Genomic DNA, 21,527 nt, shown 5'->3' on the forward strand with positions numbered 1-21,527 from the left:
AATTAGCCAGAATGTATTTTTATTTAAAAGTTGATTAAATGCTATTCTAATACAGAGTCAACTACAGCAGTATGAAGTCACCAAATAGCATGATAGCTTATTCTGTATTTTGATAATACTCACCATGCTGACATCTGGCACCTTTGTATAAGAATGTGGCTGGCTTTCTGTATGTGTATCTGCACGTAGCTTTACAAGCACTGATTTAATTAAAGCTGTATACTGTTGTAGCGTAGACAGAGCCTAAGACTTTACTTGTGGAGCAAAGCTGTATATAACAAGCTCAATTCTCTCATGCTACCAAAAATGAGGATGCACGGAAGTCACCAGTACTACACAGGTGTAGAATTACGTTGTTATGAATCTGGATTGAAGTCTGTAAGCAGTCACTCTTGATTGATATCACTTTATATGGGATCAAAGGCCCATTGTACCAGGGAGGAGAACAGAAAGTACAATTATAACCAAAGGACCTTTTGTCTCGGCTAACTGTGAATAGAATAACTGACACATTTTGGTTGTGTGCTGCAAGTCCATAGGTTTGCAAAGTGCAAAAATACTACCTACCTACAATGGCTTGTATGAAGAAACAAGGTTCTTGTACCTCTGTCTTCTATGACTAGTCAGAATGGTTATTCTGCAGTTTTTACAGAATTCTCACTTGATTTCTAGTTGTAACCTTTACTCAAATGAAGAATGACAGCTATTAACTTCACAGGCAGGGGGTTTATGTGTTGATTTATGCCTTAATGTTACATTAATAATCAGAAAACAGGAATGTAAAAGGCAAATTTGTTTTAAGATTAAAACAGCATTTTTTTTCCAAAAGGATAAGTATTTGTTTATTTAGTAATAAGGAGGTCAAAACTTACAGTACTGTATCATTCAGACGCTAGTGTTGATTAAAATGTCACTCGTTTCCCTGTCCAGGCTAGCCCAGGGTTGAATAAACCACAGAAATCTTAATTTTCTGTAAAATTTATTAACTACAGTTATTACAGGAGTCTTGTGAAGCAGGGAGGTCCTGGATTTTGGTTTTTATTAGCATTAATTACAAGTATGGATATAAACAAATATCTGATGAAACAACTAAGCTTCCTATCATCTGAAAAACATTAATAACAGGATTGTAGGTACAGCCTTCGAGTTAGGACTACGGTGGGGACGCGGGTGCCCCCTTGTGTTGCTATTAGAACCTTAAATAGTTTTTAATTTGTTATTCCACCTCACCAAGACAAGAGAGAATTTGTCTCAATCATATAAAGCCTTTGCATTTTAGCATTTTAATTTACATTAATAACCGATATGAAGCGTAACTTTATAACCACTGATTCTATAATATTGCAGAGTTTTTGCTAATTTCAACTCTACTGAAATAGACAAAAGGTGTCTTGGTTGTTTTTACATTTAAGTATAACATTTATCAAAGGAGATTTTTTTTTTTTACTGGCTGCTTTAAAGCTCTCTGAAGCTGAGGATTTGTTGCTTATGCCTTGCTGCACAAACTGCATTCCTTTGTCACATGCAATTTTTTTTCTGCCATTTATTTAGTTCACTGCTACTTTCTTACCTTACATACTCGACCCTTTATAGACTTAAAATAATCCACATGACCTTTCTTTAATATACTACACATTTCTTGATGATCTTTAGAATTGCTTTCTAACATCTAATGAACAAACCCTGTAAATGATATACCTTAAATGATACACCAACGTTTGCTTTAGCCTCAGGCATTTGATGGCAGCCATGTAAAGGAAAATAATGACTCATATCTACTGCAAGGGAGCTTACAGAGAGCTGCTGATCCTTCAGCAGCCGAGTGTATTCATTACTTGGTTTTCCCAGCAGGTAGGATCGACACTGGATCTGTTTGCACTTCTGCGTCAGACATCCTTTTGGAGCCCTGTGGGATAAGATATAGAAATATATAAAAATTTTCAAGTACTTTGGAGCAGTCAATTCTGGGATTATGTGTTAAGGTTTTGCTAGCAGGTATTTTCCACTAATTTCACCTCTCTGCTTTTCTTAATTGGCCCTTTATTTAAAACACACGTAAGTATACAAGTACCAACTGTATTATGGCAATCCCAGAAAGCTACTGCCTGTGAATTCATTATTTTAATACCTTTCTTTCCATTCAGCATGGAAAGCGATTGTTTTTAGAAACTGGACTAACACAGCAGAGACATGTTGCTGTGTGCTTGTAGTATTGTCGTTTTGGCATAACTTTCTCTAAAATTTCCCTGTCCTAAACGGTTCACTGAAACCACACTAGGAGTCCTTCAAGCATGATTAATAGCGTATTATAGCCAGCCTTGGTCTGCTCTGAGTTAAAGGAACATTAAATACTTTTATGCATGACAGGTATTTGACAATGTTAGAATGATAAAGCTTTTTTACACTACAAATATAATTCTGGGTTTGGAACCAGTTCAAGTGGCTAATCCAGATGAGATGAAAGGAATGCATCGATCTAGCTATACCAGCTAAGTTTTTGACCAGTAATTGATAAAAACTTGGCTTTAGTTTCGGATGCCTAGTTCTAACTTTACTGGCCTTGAGGCCATTGAGACTTGAGAACATGACAGCAAAATGGATCCACAAACACTGTTTCAGAGGTCACTGTTAACATTGCATAGGATGCCAGTCCTGTTTGTAGCCAGATGCCTAAATCATTACATGTTAAATGGAAGAACAGCATCACAAGGCTGAAGGTGACTGCTACGTGCTGTCCCTACAATAGGAAATGCGCAGAACCGTATGTGAATTGTCCTTTCACACTGGAAACCTTCTGTGTCAGACCAGGAGACTGAAACATCTCAACTTCCTCATCCCTCTCAGGGAAGTAAAAAAGGTTGAGTTTTCATACTGATTATGCTCCACCTCACTGATACTCTTTGAACTTTTCACCTTTGAAAATCAAAGTATAAAAACGAGCAGCCAAAAATCACAATGGACTAAAAGAATTCCCTGTTTTAAACTAACTGTAATCCTGTGCAGCTCCACTGGCTGCAATCTGTTTGCTTCTGCTTGCATGGGTGCAGAGTTTGGAAGATACTCTCGAAGAGAATAAAATTTGTTGGCCACTTAGATGTAGCAGAAAATGGAAGACAAAAAAATTTAATAGGTTCTAATATGCATCAAAAAGTATTAAATGAGCTAGTCACTCCAAATTCATCCAGCAACCCTAAAAACCTGTATATCAGTTAAAAGATTTCCCACATTACAATATAATGGAGTCTGTCAACCATAGCTGTTCCTGTCTGATACATGAAGGCATTAAGCCATTTCTAGACTGATCTAGGAAACAAGATGATACTCTCTGCCATTCTTCCTATAAATGGGCAGAGGAAAGAGTAGAAGAGCAGAGCTCATTTGAGATAATCCCCATTTTGACTCATTTAGCACATTTGTAAGTGTCTCATGTTCTGTGCTTATACTACAGTCTCCCCACTGTACCCATTTCAAGTTGGTTGCTGATTAAAGCAGGAAGCTTTGAGGAAGACTGGCTGATGATTCTTGTTCAGCTGGAATTTCCAAGCCTGCTGTGAAATAAAGAACTTTGTTCCTGCCCAAATTTCAGCTCTGCCCTCAGGTTCAGAAGCACAGGTACCACTGGCTCATGTCTTGCTCTCAGTTACTTTGCATAACCCTTTGCAGTGCAGTGGAAGCTGCCTGAATTTGTGACAGCTAAGCTGGAACACATTATGTTGGGTAGAGGACTTAAAAGTGCACATAAAGGAGTGTGAAGGTATTGGAGTATATTTTTTCCCAGCTTGGGCTCAGTAAAAGTCTGTGTCAGTGTACCAGATACTCTGATCAGAACACGTTCAGAATAGTTTCCACATACTAAGCACTCCCAGCTTGTGACAACTTCAGTATGAGTTATTCCAGCTCAGAAAACAATGTCATTCATCATTTTTTTTTCCCCTTTCTAATCTAATCTTTCCAAGACACACTAAATACCTTTGCATTTTATATAGCTTATAAATTAATCTCTCCTACTATAGGAACAGCCACTGGACCTTATCGTCTGTGCTAAAACCATGCAGCTGGGCTGTAACACTGCTTGCAAAAGTAGCTCCATTTCTGTCAAAAGTTTCAGTACTTGTGAGCCCAACTGGGAGCAGATGCTCGAACTGAAGCGTTCTCATCAGCTGCATTCCTGCACTATGACATCCTCTTACTCTGTGCTGTAGGGTAGCTGTAGGAATACTATTGGCTTCTGTAATTGCAACAGAAGATTAGGGGCTATACAGCCAAATTGTCTGGCATACTATTCAAGGAAGCAACAATATCTCACAGAACATCTCTACTTCCTCTACCTTTATTCTACTTTTTTTTTCCCCCCCAAAATGCTCTTTTTACCTCTTCCCAATCTCATCTCTTGATCAAAAAGTTTTTCCTTGCCCTTTGAGACACACCTTTCCTGTCTCTCTCTGTGCTTCATGAACTTGCACTTGAAAGTGTGTTTCCTTGCTAGCTTGCAGTTCCTCATATATCCCTTTCTGGAATAATTATCAATTTGTATCTACTGTTAAACTCTATAAAAGATTTTTGGTTACAGCTTGGATGAATGAAACCATAAAAATAAAGTGCAATTGTCAACAGACAAACCCTTTCACACAGTGACTACAGTGAGAATTTTGACAAAGGAGGGCTGGCAGTGCTTAATTTCAATAAATCTAAATTATTTCCAGAAAGAAGTGGTTAACATTTGCCCTACTTCCAGGTAAACTATGCAAGAACAATGTGGTCATTTTCTTTCCCTCCAGTTGACCTGAGAGATCTGTTAGCATCATCTCAGTGGTTTAAGTAACAGAACTCCCGATTTCCCTGCTGCAGAGAGGTTGCCAATACCCGTAGAAGAATATGACACCTACACAACTGTGCTTGTGAGCGTGGATCAGATGTTAAACACACACATCAGTATCATGCACAGTGGAAACTTCATACAGAAATTTGGAGGCAGATGTGGATAAGAAAAGACGACTGCACATGCACCTGAGCACACGTGTATTTGATAACTTCAGTTAGCTAGTATAACTTACAGATACACATAAAACAATCCTGGCTTTTCCATATTGTGCTAAGAAAAAAATTTCTTGTCTTGGCTCCACTGGGAGCCAAGATGAGTGGAAGCCAGTGAAAGTTAGTAGTTGATCCAGGTGAGCTCCACGACTCTCCACTGAAACTACACAAAAATCCCACTGATGTTGTGGTTGGCAAGGATTTTACCCCCAGATCAGTGGGGTGAAACAGAAAGCAGAAGCGATTAAACTGTTGCTAATCAATATTGCAGTAAGGCATTTTTCTTTAGTTTTTAATTCCCCTTCTAATGTTTAATTATTTTGGTAATGCAAATTGCCCTCTGTAGAATACATAGTAATTCTGTGAAATGCATGCAAATTAAGCACTTCTTATGATGTGGAAAAACATCTGCCTCTGAATGAATCATACTGGTCTGCATGGCAGCCTAACTTTATAACCTGAGTCCTAACAGGGCTAACATTCAAATCTGCATTACCATTATAATCTATATCACTTGACTCTTTTCTTCAGGCCTGGAAACTTGCCTAGTTTTCTTTTTTTCTTTCCTGACAGCCTTAGTAGCAGGGTAGAGAGGAAAGAAGAAAGAAAAGCTGTGTCTCTCTCAGGGGGCCAGATTTTGGAATCATTTCAGGTAACAGTCGTATCTGTTTCATTGCTTGAAATTTGTGAGGAAGCTCAGTTTACACACCAGGTTTCCAATAGGTGATAGAAGTGACCCCTTAGCTCTGTGGATTCATTGCTGTTGTGACAGTGTGAGGGAATAGGAGCAAACTGCACCCTTCCAATTGATTTATAAAAAGCAATGGAAATCTGCCGTCTTGCAGAGGCTTGAGAGGCAGTCCCACCTCTCACCTGTGCTTTTGTTTCTACATTGGCTCCTGAATATGGACAAGGGAAAAAAAAAGGTTTCCGTTCAACTCTGAGGAACCCCTGGCTGCATCAGTAACACCAAGCCTTACAGAAACCCAGAATTTTAGAATACTGAATTCTTTCATTTCCACATTTCAGTGAAGAGGACATGACAAGTTTAGGGTAAGATTTAACATAAAACAAGAAGAAAAAAAAGCCACCACATGTAGCTTTTTGCATGTTTTAACTAGTCCATCATTGATTGCTCAGACTTATCTTGTGACCACTACACTGGTTCCCACCCACCCAGTGGTCTACCTCGATATTTTTCCTTGCAGGGATGTCCCAGCTGCTCTGAAGCAGCAGCTGAACCACCGTTACGGCAGGCAGGTTACGCTGGCAAACTGGCACCACCTCCACTTTTCCTGAATAAACACACCATAATTTGTAGGTGATTCAGTACCTACTGCAGGAACAGTTGAGTCATACCTGTGGCCAAGGCATGAACCTCTAAAACAAGGGTGTGGGAACAATTAGAGCTCTCCCACAGTAAACTGTACCTGCCTGTGAATCAGTACCCTGAGGCCCAAGTTTTCTCGCCTTCGCCCAAAAACCTGTTGTTGTTGGGCCTAAGTCCTGCAAGACGCTTGTGAAGTTGCACAAATCTCACACGATTAAAGGCTCGCAGGCTAGGTGCTTAAATCAGCTGAAAAATGGCTAAAAACATAAGATCAAGTTAACGTACAAGGCCCTTAAAAAACCCTCCAAGTGACTGCCTCTTCTCTGTCTTCTTGGTGGAGGGTTCCTTTGAAGCGTCTCCTCCGTTCTGGATGGAGTCGGTCTCGGCCGCTTGCTGCTCCCTGGAGTCTGGCTGCTCCCTGGTTTCCTGTTTGCTGCCTTTCTGCTTGCTCAGCTCCACTGCAGACTTCTTGTCCTTTGAGCTCTCTTTGCTCTTTTGGCCCACAGGTTCACTTTCAGCTGGGGCAACTGGCCTCTCTGTGGAGTTTAACGTCTAAAGCAGTTTCAAACAAGGGTTATTTTTAGTGTGAAATGTAAACATTTTGGAAGGTGATCCATAAATACATTTAAAAATGAAAGGCCACCTGGCCAGGAGAAATTTTGCTGTCCAATAGGTTTTCATTTACAGCATTTGGGAGGGACTCCTGCAGCCTTGACTTAAGGAAGAGCTCCCAGGGATCTGAAAGAATTCCTTACAAGAGCAGAGACCACAAGATCAAACCATCACTGCATAGACTTGCCTTATTTACATACATGTCTATGCTGAAGCTGCTTATGGAAGCAAAGAACACGTGTGGAAAGATGCAGAGTCACACACATGCACTGCCAACTGATATTCCCTCCACCTTTTACATGCCAGGAGGTGGAAGTACCCAAAAAGTGCAAGGGAAAGATTTGGGAGAGAAAATAAGTAAAAGACACCTTAAAGCACAAGATAAAACCAACTCCAACAAAAAATTAAGAATGTAGGTTTTGGCTATGGAAGACCACAGCATCACAGAAAATTTTGCATACAAGCGCAAAAAAAGAGATAGCAAATAGTCAACATGCAAACACAAGGACAGAATACCTATTTATAGAGAAGGAAAATATTCTGAAAGTCAGAGAAGTATGGGATTTGTTTGAGGTTCACAGGAGAAAAATCAGATCTGGCAAACAAAAGATAAGACAATGAAATTGTTGCTGTTTGCAGAATAGCAAATAACTAGGTTTTTGCTAGAAGATCTGTTTGCAAATGGGTTTTTCTTTTTTCTTACACAAAAGATCATATCACCATATTTAGTAACAGTAATTAAAATTGCACAAAAATTTGCAATGTTGAAAAGCTGGAAATCTTATACAGCCCAGAGCTCAATGCTGTGTAATTTTTCCAGCTTTGGAGATTTTATCATCAATCCTGGAATACTTGGTATTCTTCTAAAGGCCTATACGTTTACATGACAAGCTTAGCTTTCATTAAATACATCAGGTACCATCTGAGCATCAATAGTTTATTAAAGCAAATTCCATAAGCTCAGAGTACAGCAGACCTGTCACCTGGGGCTGCACAGACACTGCCTGTGTCTTGCTCACCTCGCTTGAGGATGCAAACCTGCACGGATGCCCTTTTGAGAGCCCAAGTGATGCAGGAGTTCTCCCAGCCACAAGAACAAACAGAGCTTCATAAGCCTAAATTTAATTCTGCCTCTTTCTTTCTGACTCATTTTAACTATCAGATGGGAAGCTCTCAGTTGCCGGCCCCATCAGCTAGTGTGACAAGATCCTTCTTACTCTTATTTGCCTTTGCTTTGAAACGTCTCTGGTACAACTGCAAATATGTGCATTCAATTCAAAAAAAACCACAGCACCTGAAAAACAGCTGTGAGACTGGTTACGCCTGAGTTCATGGCTGTCAGAACAACTTCTAAACCCCATCAACTCTCTGTGAAATCTGTGGGTTTATTCTGCGGGTGTAAAATTAAAGCTGAGTCCTCCTCACCACACTAGTTTGAGTGTGTAGGTGCCTGATAGTTACAGTATTGCAGCCAAATCCAAACTGGATGCAACAGGACTGTTTCTGTGAGCAGGTTTGGGCCTTTGAAGTTAATCAAACAAAACACTTGAAAAAAAAATAGTAATAATAAATTTTCCAGGCAAACTAAGAAAAAAAAATTCCCAATCAGATAATCTCTTTGAGGTGTTTCATATTAACCTTGAAAGGCAGGAAATTGGCATATTTTATATTGATGGGAGCAGCTCAGGAAATACAAAGTGAAGCCTATGAATAATGAAACATGTTAATGTTTCTTATTCTAAAGGGTGAACTGCACCTGACAGATTGCTTTCACTCTCAACATTAACCGTGCCACTGGAGAAGAAAAAAAAAAAAGATAGATAGATTAACAGGATAGTATGTTCCCCCATCTTGCTACAGGAAACCTTAATCCAAGGCTGCTTTTTAAGCATAAAAGACAGAACACTAAACTTCTAAATTTCTGTAGATTTTGGATCAGTGTTGTATTGCACTTCTGTAGCATGCAGAATTAAAAGCAAAGAAGAATCACAGCATTCCAGAGACAGAACAGCATAATTTAAAGAGATTGTTTCACAGAAATTCTAAAAAAGGAAAAAGTCTACAGGAGATACAGTCTTCCTTCAGCTCTTCTGTGCAATAAAACTGTGATAATTTACACTCTTGCAAGGGGTAGAAGAAGGAAGGCTAATAAGTTGATTTAAAACAACGTAAGGAAACTGGCTGCTAATTAAAATAATAAAAACTAAATCCAGGACTGTAACTGTTAGTCACCTACCCAGACCATTTCACAAAGCTGTTGTATGAAATAAGGAATTAACATCACAAGACAAGATTTTCTATATTTGGGATGCTTTTAGAGAAAAAATTCAGAAAGATTAAGCTTTATGAATTATTACTAGTAATTAGTTAGTTTTCAATACAACTTCAGTATTGAAATTCAGACTGTGTCTATGCACAGAACCTATATTTTATATCTCATTACTGAATGTAACCATTCTAGATATCTTGACTTGCAAGAGATGAGGGTTTGACTCTAGGAAAAGGTAATACCATTTCTATTTCTAAGGAAAACGTGATTTTTCTGAAGCATTTTTAAAGTCATAAAGAATCTAATGCAAAGGTCACATCCAAAGTTTTGAGTTTGTTTTTATGAACACCGAATGAAAGAAAAGAGAATAAGAAAAAAATGTTTCCGTGGTTTTTGTTAAATTGCAGTAAACAGTTTTCATTCTCACTTTCATTTCCATCTAAACGATCCTTTCCTTAGCAGACAAGTAAATCAAAGTACAAATTATTCCAGATCTGTGTATTTAGTTTCACTGCCTAAGCCAAGGTATATGCAGAAGGAAAAACAGCAAGAAAGACAGGAATAAAATTGAACATTAAATCGTTAATTATTTTAACAAAAGGAAAACACAGGGGAAAAGCATCTTTTTTTTTAATGTGACAGTAACCCTTTAAAGTCTTATTTAATAGTATTAGCAGGTAAAATAAATAGATAAGAAATATGTAAATATAAATCTCTGAATATATAGCATTTCTTTTTCAATGATTTCTACATTTCAAAAACTACAGGTTTAGGGAAGTAGTGAGAACAACCCATCACCAAAAGATGAAAAAATCCAGGCACTTACTTGGTGACTGGGGCTTGTGCCATTTACCTCTTCTGAAATGCTTGTCCCTCCATTGTCCCAACCCTTGACTGACTAAAATAACAAAGGATTATAGGACTTCCAACTGGTTTCCTGTTTGAGGCATTAATTCAATATACACAGGAATAAAAAAATGCAAGGTTTGATTTAAGGATACCCTGTACAATATTAAAGCAAACAGACATTTTAGAAACTCTACTGATATTTTTGAAACTCCCACATCTCCAAGAAAGATTTCTGCTAGCTATTTTCTATGGGAAATGATTGCCTCTTGCAAGTCAATTTTCCTATTAAGGCCCAAGAATGAGAGAGGTCTCAGTGGACCAGAGATCCTCTCAGCCAGTAAACAAGACAGGCTATCAGCCATGCTGCATAGTTTTCTAGGATAAGCTTTTGCTTTCTTTTCAGAGACAAATCTGTTTTATAAGATCTAGTGGGACTTTCTTTCTAGGTAACCATCACACTAAGTGCATATGCCATGAATAATTAAAACCCACTCAGCTTTATTAGTATATTTTTAGATTTTATCATCAGCATCTTATTTTTCCCAATTTTTGCTTTCCAGTTTATGCCTTCTCTCTCTTGATACACATCAAAATAACGGCCCTTCTTGGTGTCCCAGTCCTGACAATCAGAGCAAACCCTGAGGCTGCAGCACTGGCAGGTCATTCCGAGCAAACCTTGACTATGTTTTTAAGGTAGGATGTCATGTTCTATCTAGGTTTAAATATAAGAAAAACCTATTTGACAAAACTAGCTCAATAAGTAAATATTACAAGATTTAGAACAATTAGATTAAGGTTTAGTTACAATTAGTAATGTAAACAAAACAGAAGGAATAGTACATACATTTTTAATTAAAAAGCATGTTAGAGGGTTCAGTGTGGTATTCTCCTGAGTACCATACAAGCCACAGAGCTCAGCTGTAAAGCATAAAATAAACTCCAGAATTTCAAAGGGCCCAAATTTAAATGTCATTTTTCATTGCATAAATTCAATGAAAACAATGAAAGGATGTGACTTCTGTTCTAAAGATAGATCAGGCCGATTTGTGGTTTTCTGCAGCTTGTAGATTTGTTACTTGAAGCACAACAATATCAGCTTGATCCTAAGCACGATGTTATTGCAAGGACCTATTTCAGTCTTTGTTTTCCTTATAAAACCACAGAAATCAATATGTAGCAGCAGCATGATAGAAAACTAAACCACTCTGTGACAATTCATTACTTGTCACAAATTGTGGGAAAAATTCTCCTTCTGGAACAAGCTGCTGCTCTGTCTCCTGCATCTTTACGCTCATGACTCTTCATCTGTGTAAGAGGTTGCAAAAACGGAGGAGAGGAAACAGTGTGGTCTGTCCTATCTTTGCAGCATAGAAACTCAGAGTGTATGAAGTAGTATTGTGATAAGATCTAGTTTGCATTTCTATTTCAGTAAGTCTTTAAATACCTCCAGAAAAAAAAGTTCATGCTACAACAGCAATTACTTTGTTACCCCTTTTTTCCTTAAAGAAAACCCAAAACAAAAGCAAAACAAAAAACATCCACAAGACATCAGAAAAAAAAAACCACACCGTGCTTTAGCCAACTTTTAGTAATCCATTTCTTACTTTTTTTTGTTAACCTCAGGACATTAATAACAGAGTAAAGACCTTGAGGTCTTTGCCTAGATGGAGTTCCCCCTTGTGCTCAGTGACACATATACGTAACACTCACAGGATTTCTCTCTAGAACACTGCTGACCTCTCAATCTTTGCCTTTGATAATTTAGGATTGCTGATGCCAAAAGCTTCCCTGAGGGGTTTTCTGTGGCATAAGGGTGGATCAGTGTATCTTTAAATGAAGGAAGGCGGGGGACATGAAATAGACTTGCTACATTTTCATGAATAATAATGGAAAAATAAGGCTGGACAACATAAAATAGTCATTCTTGATTCCAAAAGCTATTTATTGCATAGAAGTTTAATTATGTGGGGAAGTAGGTCAACAGACACAGCAAACAATTTTGAAATCTTTTTTTTTTTTTTTTTTTTTGCTATTTCTGAAATATATATTCCTTGGGAGCATCTTCATTAATCCATAAATAGGATATTTTATTTCAAGAGGGCACACTGAGCTCTATCTCAGTCCAAATGTGCTGCCAGTCAGCTTTCTTGCTGAGGACAAAGGCTACAGCCTCAGTACACAGTTGGCAATTCTCCTAGTACTGATTAAAAAATGCTATTTTACACCATTCCAATCTCCAAAACCAGACATTTTGAAAGGATTTCTTACCTAGCTTTGTATCTGTTCATATTCAATGGAGAAGAGCAAGAACTTTCAGGGCTTACACCATCTGACATGCCCTAGATCCTAAGGGGCTCTTTAACCCGCTCACCTCTACTGGGTGCCTTTAAAGGGGAGCTGGGGTGACTAGCTCAGGTGTAACCATTTCTATCACAACATCAGCATTGGCTCTGACATATCCCACCCTGCAAATGTAATAAGACAGCTATTTGATTTTAACTAATGAGGCATGAGTGACTTTCAACCAGCAGCATAGGATTTCACATTCATGTAGGTGTAGCCTAGTTAGATAAAAAAGCAGTGATATTTCTTCACCCCTTATTGAATCACAGGGCTTTACATTAATACTTTAGGTTTCTATAATTTCCCAATAGCTTTTATAGTATTAGTTAATCTCCCATTTTAACTACAGCAGTGACTTTTGTGACCTTTGCAATTGCAAACAATCACAAATAAGAAGGGACATCTATAACTGAGCAAGGCAGCAGGCAGTCTTTGAGATACATGCTGCCTTTCCCAAAGTAAATTGCTTCTAGTTCTCACAATAGATATCCTTGTGTCAATAAGGGCAACTTTAGTGCTATGGATCTAAATGTCTGTTTGCTATCGGCCTCTGCTCGTGCTCTCCGAGCAGAATATGTAGAAACTGAGGCACATGGAGAATAACTGGCTTGACTGAGGCTCACAATGGACTGAAATAGAATTTAACTTAAGTGGGAATTCTTCCACTTTATAACTGTTGCTGTAGGGTAGCTAGACCTCAATGGAAAACCACAGCAGACACATATGATTGTACATGTAATATTTCCACATAGAAAAGGTCCTTTCCAGTACCCAGGCTGCCAGTGTTGCTGTTCTGGGCTGATAGGGTCCTGTTAGACACCTCTACAGTACTCAGCTCTCGGCCCCATAGCACTGGAGCTTTCTCCCCTTGTAAGAAAGAAAAAAAAAAAGTCTGTGTTGACGTCCTAAAGATTTCATCCATTTAACTTTCAAAATCTTTATAGAAATGAGTTGTTTAGTAGTGGTTTAAAATCCTTTTGCTGCCTTAGGAATCAGAAATACTGCTTGCCAGTTGGCACGAAACTGTAGGGCAGCTACATAGCCCCAACTTTGTGCAGCAGAAAGGCAGTGATCCAGCAATCCAAAAGTTATTCAGAGGAAGCAGCCTGGAACATACTTTAAGAACAATAAATACATTAAAGTAATCCAGGATCTGTTTGGAAATTTATAGCATTCATCCTCTTCACTTTTGGCTAAAGGTTTCAAAAAGCTGCAAAACCAGTTACGCAGTTAATACAGTTCTGTTCCCTGGGTGGGTAGATGGTTGCCTACATCCTAGCTTAGGTCCTCAAATACACCAGAAAGGACATGTAATGAATTAACTCTGAAGAAAAAAAAAAGTAAATGCACTCATCATGGTTGTGCTGAGGCTAAGAAACAACTGAAAATACAACACCAGTCTTTTAGAAAAAAAAAACAAATCAGGACTTGGGTTGTTGCATGTGCCTTTTAGGGTGTGACTCACAAAATTTTAACCTTTGACAACGACACTGTTCACAGGTGTACGTACCAACACGTACCTGTGAGCAGACAGTTCAGACAACCTGGGCTATTTATTACATTGTGTTATAAGAAACTACATTTTTCACATTTTCATGTACAAGCTACTCTGACACCTGCACCACGTAGCTGCCTGAAAATAAAACAGCATTGTTTAAAAATAGAACTTTTTCATACACATTCGCAAGCCTTGCCAAAATACATCAGTTGCTGTGTAAATCCTCAAGGCCTGCTACAATTTTACTCAAAGAAGTGTTAGTTCTAGACTTAGATGATTTTCTTTCTTGGCCATTTCTCTAGACTTTTTTGAGGAATACTTTTGTTTATACACAAATTCATCAGGATCACTTCATACCTATAACATTGAGATGTTAACAGGCATATTACCTCAGTGGTTTTCTTATTCCCTCCAGTCATCTTCTGGAAAGGAGGATTAGATGGTTAGGTTCTAATTTGTGTCGTTTGTTTTTTTTTTTTTCTCCTTCATCTAATGTAAAACATTTTTGAGATAACAGCATAATTTTACATGCCGGTTTAACTAACCTAGCACAAGCTGCAAGAAAGGTTTCACTACTTAAAACATGACCTCTTGAAGCAAGCGCGAGACTCAACAATGGTGCAGCACGGGGAGATTGATCCCCCTAACGCTGATGGTGAGGGGTTTTCTCTAGGAGCACCTGCCCAGGTCTCGCATCACCCAACCAGAGCAGCTTATGAAGCTGGAGGCATAAAACTTCCACAGCGGCCATCTCAAATCGTTGAATCATAGAATAGTTAGGGTTGGGAGGGACCTTAAAGATCATCTATTTCCAACCTGATGTACCACTAGATCAGGCTGCCCAAGGCCCATCCAATCTGGCCTTGAGCCCCTCCAGGGATGAGGCAGCTACAGCTTCCCTGGGCAACCTGGGCCAGTGTCTCATCACTCTCATGGTGAAGAAATTCTTCCTAAAGTCTAGCCTAAATCTGCCCCTCTCCAGTTTTCACTTGTTCCCCATGTCCTATTCACCACAAGCCTTTACGAATAGTCCCTCTCCAGCTTTCTTGGAGGCTCCTTTCAGGTACTGGAAGGTCCTAAAAGATCTCCTTGGAGCCTTCTCTTCTCCAGGCTGAACAACGCCAACTCTCTCAGCCTGTCCTCACACAGAAGGTGCTCCAGCCTTCAGAGCATCTTTGCGGCCTCCTCTGGAGCCCACAGCTGGAGTAGTGGACACACTACTGCAGGTGAGGTCTCACAAGAGAAGAACAGAGGGGCAGAATCCCCTCCCTCGCCCCGCTGGCCTCCAAGCCCTTCTTTGCAGGGCAGGAACAGAGCACCAGATGCCTAACAGGCACCTTGGCGAGGGGAAAAGGCTCCAGCAGGAGGGAGCCCGCAGAGGCAGGGGCTGAGCAGGAGCCCCAGGGCTGTTCCTGCAGGAGCCACGAGAGGGAGATGCAGGATGAGAGATGCTCGGGGGGATGAGGGCGCCAGGGAGGCCGCCAGGCTCCCCCTCTGGGCTCTGCTCCATCCCCTCACCCTTACAGACACTGACCTTCAACGGATTGTCAACAATTGCCACCCCATGCCTTGCAAATAAGAATATTTTACCAGGCTCTCTGTTTCACTGTTTTGGGAAGCATCCTTCCACCTCTTAAATGATAGGATCCCTAATTTTCTTCTAGTAATAAACTTAATTAAAACAGTTATGGTAGAAAGTTTATCTCTATCCTTCTTCTTTCTGGTTCTTACAAACTCTTCTGTTGTTTTGGTGAAGTATTACTACATCATTTTCATCTCTAGCTCCTGAGCATATAAATTGTTGCTTTATCAGAGTGCAGCTTATTTTGTGACCTGGGTGACTTTGACAGGAGTTTTCCTTTTGCTTGCTGCATCTTTCCCCAGAATTAAGGCAAACATCATACCTGCTTTGATCTTGTGCCAGTGTGACCCGACACTCTCCGCTGCATTAAATTAGACTCAACCAGTTCAGCTTTCAACAGATTTTCAAGAACTGCCACCCCCTGCCTTGCAAAGGACACATCACTCTAAAAGCTTGAAACCCAGTGTCTGTCTTACCAGTTTGAAAAGCTTCCTCAAGTTTGCTTTGGGGGTTTTACTTTCTTCTCTTCTGGGTTTCACTTCTGCAGCTTCTGGGCTCTTACTCTCATCCTTGTCAGCAGGCATTGCTTCTAAAGACACCTCCACTTTTTCATTGCTTACCATCTCTGCTTCTTCTGATGCATTCTAGATTTAATTTTTTATTTAAGAAAGTAGAAAAAAACATTCAGACTTAGTCAGGTTTTAGGTTTTTTTTTTTTCTTCTAAGGTTACAATCAAAGTGCTTCAGCAGTGCAGTAAGTTGGTACATCAGGAAAAAATGCAGCATGAAAGCATTCTCAGCTTTACTGGATCTCTACAGGTTTCTTCAGTAACCTCAATTAAAAAAAGTACACAAGCTGGTGGGATTTTAAGCACTTGTTTAAACTGAAGATATGCCCTTTCTTGAATTGCAGCACCAGTTCCCAAACACAACAATTTATCTTTGATTAAAAACCAAAAAATTAAATGAAATTACATACATAAGTAAAAATGAGAAAGATCATACCCAGGATTCTGCACATAAAGGTGCACATAAAGGCAGGAATAAAATTAATTAAAGCATACCATGAACATTATTAATTGATAAAACTGAGTAACACCCATCTTAGTGAAATACAGAAGTAGAATGACCCAGTCACAGTGTTCTTGGGCTGGTCACATTCACAACACTAGCTCCCCTTCCAGTTGCAAAGATATGACTTCTTCTGGTAAAAGGTAGTTAAGTAGCTCATCTATTACTTCACCTAATCCCATGACTCACAGTCACCCTCTTTGATAGCACTGACCCTCACTTGAGTTCAAGAAAAGCTCTGGGTATTCAGGAACATTGCCTTTATAGAAGGATTCTGGGTCCCACTGAGCTTTTGTGAATTACTGGAAAGCTCATTCTATTATAATAGTGCTTTTGGTAGAAGGATGCTGTTTGTAACTTCCTCTGAAATATGGATCCCCATAAGATTTGTTCACCCAGGCCCCAGATCCTGACTCTGAGTGGCTGTATCAGGTTGCTGAGGAACTCATCAAGCTGATCTTTCAGCGTCTCCAAGGCTGGAAATTCCACAGCTTCCTCGCAATCACATAAGAGCATTCAGATATGCTGTGACAAAAGGAAACTCTAGAGACGTCACAAAATCATCTCAAATATGACGGGCCAAGGTAGTGGATTCTTGGAGACTGATGACATCACCATGGTATATTGTATACTTCAGATATGCAAAGAATGTCTGCAGATGGTCTTTTAGTATGAAGGGAAAACCCCTTCCTGCTAAGAAGGTTTTGTGACATACTTTTAAGAGCAGAGTTTTAAAATTTTCCTCCTAGTTCCCTTAGAAAAGTAGAAGGAAATTCTACATTTGTGCATTCATAGAATCTCCAAGGCACTTCTGGCAGGAATTGAAAGTATAATAGGAAGAATCTGATAAAGTCAATAAATTTTAATGATCTTACATTAACCTAAACTGTTCTCTAGAGCAACAGGCTCAATTTCTTTACTTCATCTGGGAGAAAACCAAAACTTATATCAAGTTTTGGGACTAGCTGCAGGAAGAAACTGAAGTTTGTATATAGTAATAATTTGCAAATAACCTAGCTCTATCAGCTTTATGAGTCTTTAATGCGTAAGTGTTCTCATAAATGTAAGTTATCACCTTGTACCTATGAATTGCATCAACTGAGGTTGCTGGATTCACAGGTCCAAATTCTGCCTCCAGTTTCCTTAGATTAAAATCATGATAAATTCAACCTAGAGTCAGCAGCTGAAGCTGTTATGCACCACAGAGACACAAGTGCTATTGGGTTATTTTCTTATTCATTTTTTAAAGGCACTCTGCTAAGCTCAGAAAACATTTCAAAATACGTTTGTTTGAAGAAACGAGATGAGTGCCATCCTTTGTTGTTCTTATTACAGAGCTTCCTTTGTTTTATAAATTAAAATATTTTGAAGAAGAAAATACAACCACTAAGCTTTTTGTCTCACTACTTTGGGAAGCATTCTTCTACCTCTTAAATGATAGGAGCCCTAATTTTCTTCTAGTAATAAGCTTAATTAAAACAGTTATAGTAGAAGGTTTGTCTGTCCTTTAAGTCTTCTTTCTGGTTCTTACAAACTGTTCTATTGTTTTGGTGAAGTATTACTACATCATTTTCATATCTAGATCCTGAGCATACAAATTGTTACCTTATGAGAGTGCAGCTTATTTTGTGACCTGGATAACTTTGACAGGAGTTTTCCTTTTGCTTGCTGCATTTTTCCCCAAAATTGAGGTAAACATCATACCTGCTTTGATCTTATGCCAGTGTGACCTGGCACTCTCCACTGCATTAAATTAGACTCAGCGAACAGTTCATCTGTTTTTCCTGGGTCATACCTTCTTTATAAAGCAACTTTTCTTTTATCTTAACAATGTAGATGAGAGATGACCTTTTGCTCAAGATATTTCCACTTAAAAGAGCAGTCATGCTTGAGATCTGTTCCTGCCACTCTCAGACTCGCAGGCAGGAAGCAGAGAGGGTTAGAGAGACTTTAATCCACCTTCCTGCCCTTCGTTGCCATTGCAAAGATGACAGAGGTTCCTGCAGTGAAGGTAGCTCAGCTTTAGCCATCACTCTGCTCTTTGACCTTGAAGCCCCCTGTGACCTGCAGCTGCTGCCTGAAGGTGCCACTGAGTAGATCTTGAGCCATTAACAGCTCACACTATTAAGTAATTACTGTAAACCACTGTCAACTTATGGTTAAAATCACACTGGGCCATAAACAGCCCAGAAGCACAGTTCTGACTTAGGTTCTATTGGATTTATTCACTGGGTATGTAGGTTAAGGACTCTCCCTGGTGTCAGGGCAGCAGCTGTACCAGCAGTCAGGTTGCAAAACGGCCCCCAAAAGTGTATTGCTTATTGTCCTCCTCACCCCCTCAACCAAGGGGAGCTATCTTTCAAGTTTCTTCATCCATTTATCCAGCAAAAAATTGCCAGAATCTCCTTCCCTCCTGCCTGACAGGTGATTCCAGGATGGGAGCAGCTTCCCTGTTCCCATCCTGGAATATACAGGAACTTGGTAAGTCCTGCCTGTATAATTTTGACATTTATCTCCACACTCCACCCAAGTATTTGTCTTTGCTTTCCTTTCAGAGTATGGTTGTAAGCTTAGCAATAAAAGGTGTTATTCTGCTTCACTGAATACCTAACCATTTTGCTGTTTCTATTATCAGTGCATACCCTTCAGTAAAAAGGGCATGTTCTTTTTTTGCATTTGTATGGCAACAGTTATGCAACAGCTTAAAATTCTGAGGGTTTTTTTTGTTTTTTTTTTTTGTTTGTTTGTTTTTAACTATTAACAGAGCAGTCTAAATAATACTCCCTTAAATCACTTTCCTCCTTAATTTACTCTCATGCTTTGATCAGATATAAATGAAGCATTGTGTTTCTCTGCCCTGATCAGATATCTATAAAGTCTTGAAAACTAGGTTTCCCACACAAATATGTGAAATAACTAACTGTAATTTTCTATTTCTATTCCTTAATATTTAGAAAAACAAATGCATTGGACGTGGTTTCCATCTGAGGATCTGAATAAAGATTTTATTTCTTTTTCTTTTACATATTTGTTCATCTGTAGTCAGAGCAGTGGCATTAACTGCAATGTGTTGACAGGCACTTCATTAGCTTTACTTTGAAGTGAAAGCTCATCAGAAGATAGATATCTGAGCAGAAACGGCCTTTACAGAGTTAAAAGTCACATACTATTGTAGTTCAGTGCATTTGGGTAAATGGTTCAATTAGCCCTTAATGGTTTTAGTAGCAACCAAAACCTGCTTGGAGTTGTACAAAGTTCTCTACACTTTCCATTCACAGTTACAAGCAGCTTTATTTTAATACTGGTGTGGGCTAAATTAAACACAGCATTATGAAAAAAGACACGAAAGACAGAATTTCATTACAAGGTTTATAACCTTGAGATGCCCAAAATCCCATAACCTGATGTTAAAATTGTTCTGAGGCTAAAAGGATACAGGGTTGTTACCTAGACCTAGTTTAGCTTAGCTATAAGCCATGGGGAGCTGGTGTTCACTGTGGGCAGAACCTATGTTGTACAGAGCAGTAAAAGCTCTATAGCTATGGTAGCTTGGGTTAATCTTTCAAAATAAGTTATGAAATCTTACCAAAACCTTATCAGATTCATTGGGTTTTTTTTTTTAAACCAAACATCGCCTCCAATTACTTCTTCTCAGGAGTGATATTTTGCTGGTTTTCTGCAAGAAAACTTTCCCTTCTTACATGCTTGCTTGACTTCTCAAATATACAAAGAGTCTTGTTACTTTGTTGTGAAAATAGTGGACTTCAGACCAGATTTATTATTCTCAGTTTTACACAGCAACTGCACACAGCCTTCTGCCAGAAGGCTTTTTTTCTTATTTCATCCTGATGTTCCGCATACGTCCTGCTTCCCATCTCTGTTTTAAAATAAGTCAGTCTACTCCAACAGAGGAGGAAGTGGTTTCCGTGGCAATAACAACTATAAAAAAACCCCCTCCTCCTTCCTCCTCTTCACAACTTTCCTCTCATTCCAAGTAACTGATCCAGCCAGTTCCATGGGAAATTAAGTCCTAAGTAATAAATGTTTCAGGCTTAGACTGTTTTCAAGCATGTTTACTCTGTAAATATCTAAACACCTTTATTTTACTTTTTTAATGTAAGTAGCATACCCAAACTATACTCCAGTATCACTGTCCAGTAGTGCAAATACAGCTAGAGAAACTGCAAGACTAGCCACTCAGCATCTGTGTGTTTGAGAGGTTTTCATTTCTGGGATTTGAACTTCCACAGAAGCCCAGGAAAGCAGTTATTCAGCATGCAGGGATTCAGTAAAGCTTAATGCAGCTTTTATCTTAAAAAAAAATATGAGTGAAGTATAAGGCTTCAGCTTTCAATCTACTGAGGATCATGAAAACAGGAACCATATTTTCAAAGTTAGTCCTTATTTTAGGTAAAATCATTAATTAACCTGAGGAAAAAAAACAACCATCTTCCCAAGAAATCAACCTCAATCCCCAAACTTAAAAACAAACCTACTTTTGCATGAAGCTTTTGCTTTTAACAATAAACCCATCGGATTCCAAGTTTTCAGACATTTACTGCTAAATCAAACAGCTTTCATAAAAATGAAAGTAATTTTCATAGCTAAGTCTCTGTTAGTGATATAATTTTGTAAAGAATACTGTAATCTCTGTAGGATTTTTAACAAGTGTGTTGAATTGACAGAGTAATATTCCTTCTTCTACAATATCATTCAAAATTAGTACAGACAGGTTTAAAAGACTACAGTTTTATAAGATTCTTTTGTAGAAGTCTAACTGCTACGTGTGTACGTGACTGCTCAAAGCTCACACATGCCTTTGTAACTGCACGTATCATTAATGCTCCTCATGCATTTAGCACGTGGGATGCACTCAACTTTGCAGATCTGACTGTTTTACCGTGACTCTATGCGTAGCAATAACCCCAGATGCTCTTTG

At 38.9% G+C, this 21,527-nt stretch overlaps 1 protein-coding gene across 1 annotated transcript in view; it reads right to left on the reverse strand.

The window, feature by feature from the left end:
* Positions 1-1,035: 1,035 nt before the first annotated feature.
* Positions 1,036-21,527, reverse strand: part of BCAS1 (brain enriched myelin associated protein 1) — a 43,680-nt gene continuing 23,188 nt past the window's right edge. Inside the window, 4 exon segments of the mRNA XM_069871827.1 lie at positions 1,036-1,906; positions 6,650-6,916; positions 10,072-10,143; positions 15,994-16,161. Coding sequence (XP_069727928.1) covers positions 1,832-1,906; positions 6,650-6,916; positions 10,072-10,143; positions 15,994-16,161 — 582 coding nt within the window. The 3' untranslated portion in view covers positions 1,036-1,831.

This window comes from Phaenicophaeus curvirostris, chromosome 18 (genome assembly GCF_032191515.1).
Source record: "Phaenicophaeus curvirostris isolate KB17595 chromosome 18, BPBGC_Pcur_1.0, whole genome shotgun sequence".
In the NCBI taxonomy this organism is placed as follows: Eukaryota; Metazoa; Chordata; class Aves; order Cuculiformes; family Cuculidae; genus Phaenicophaeus; species Phaenicophaeus curvirostris.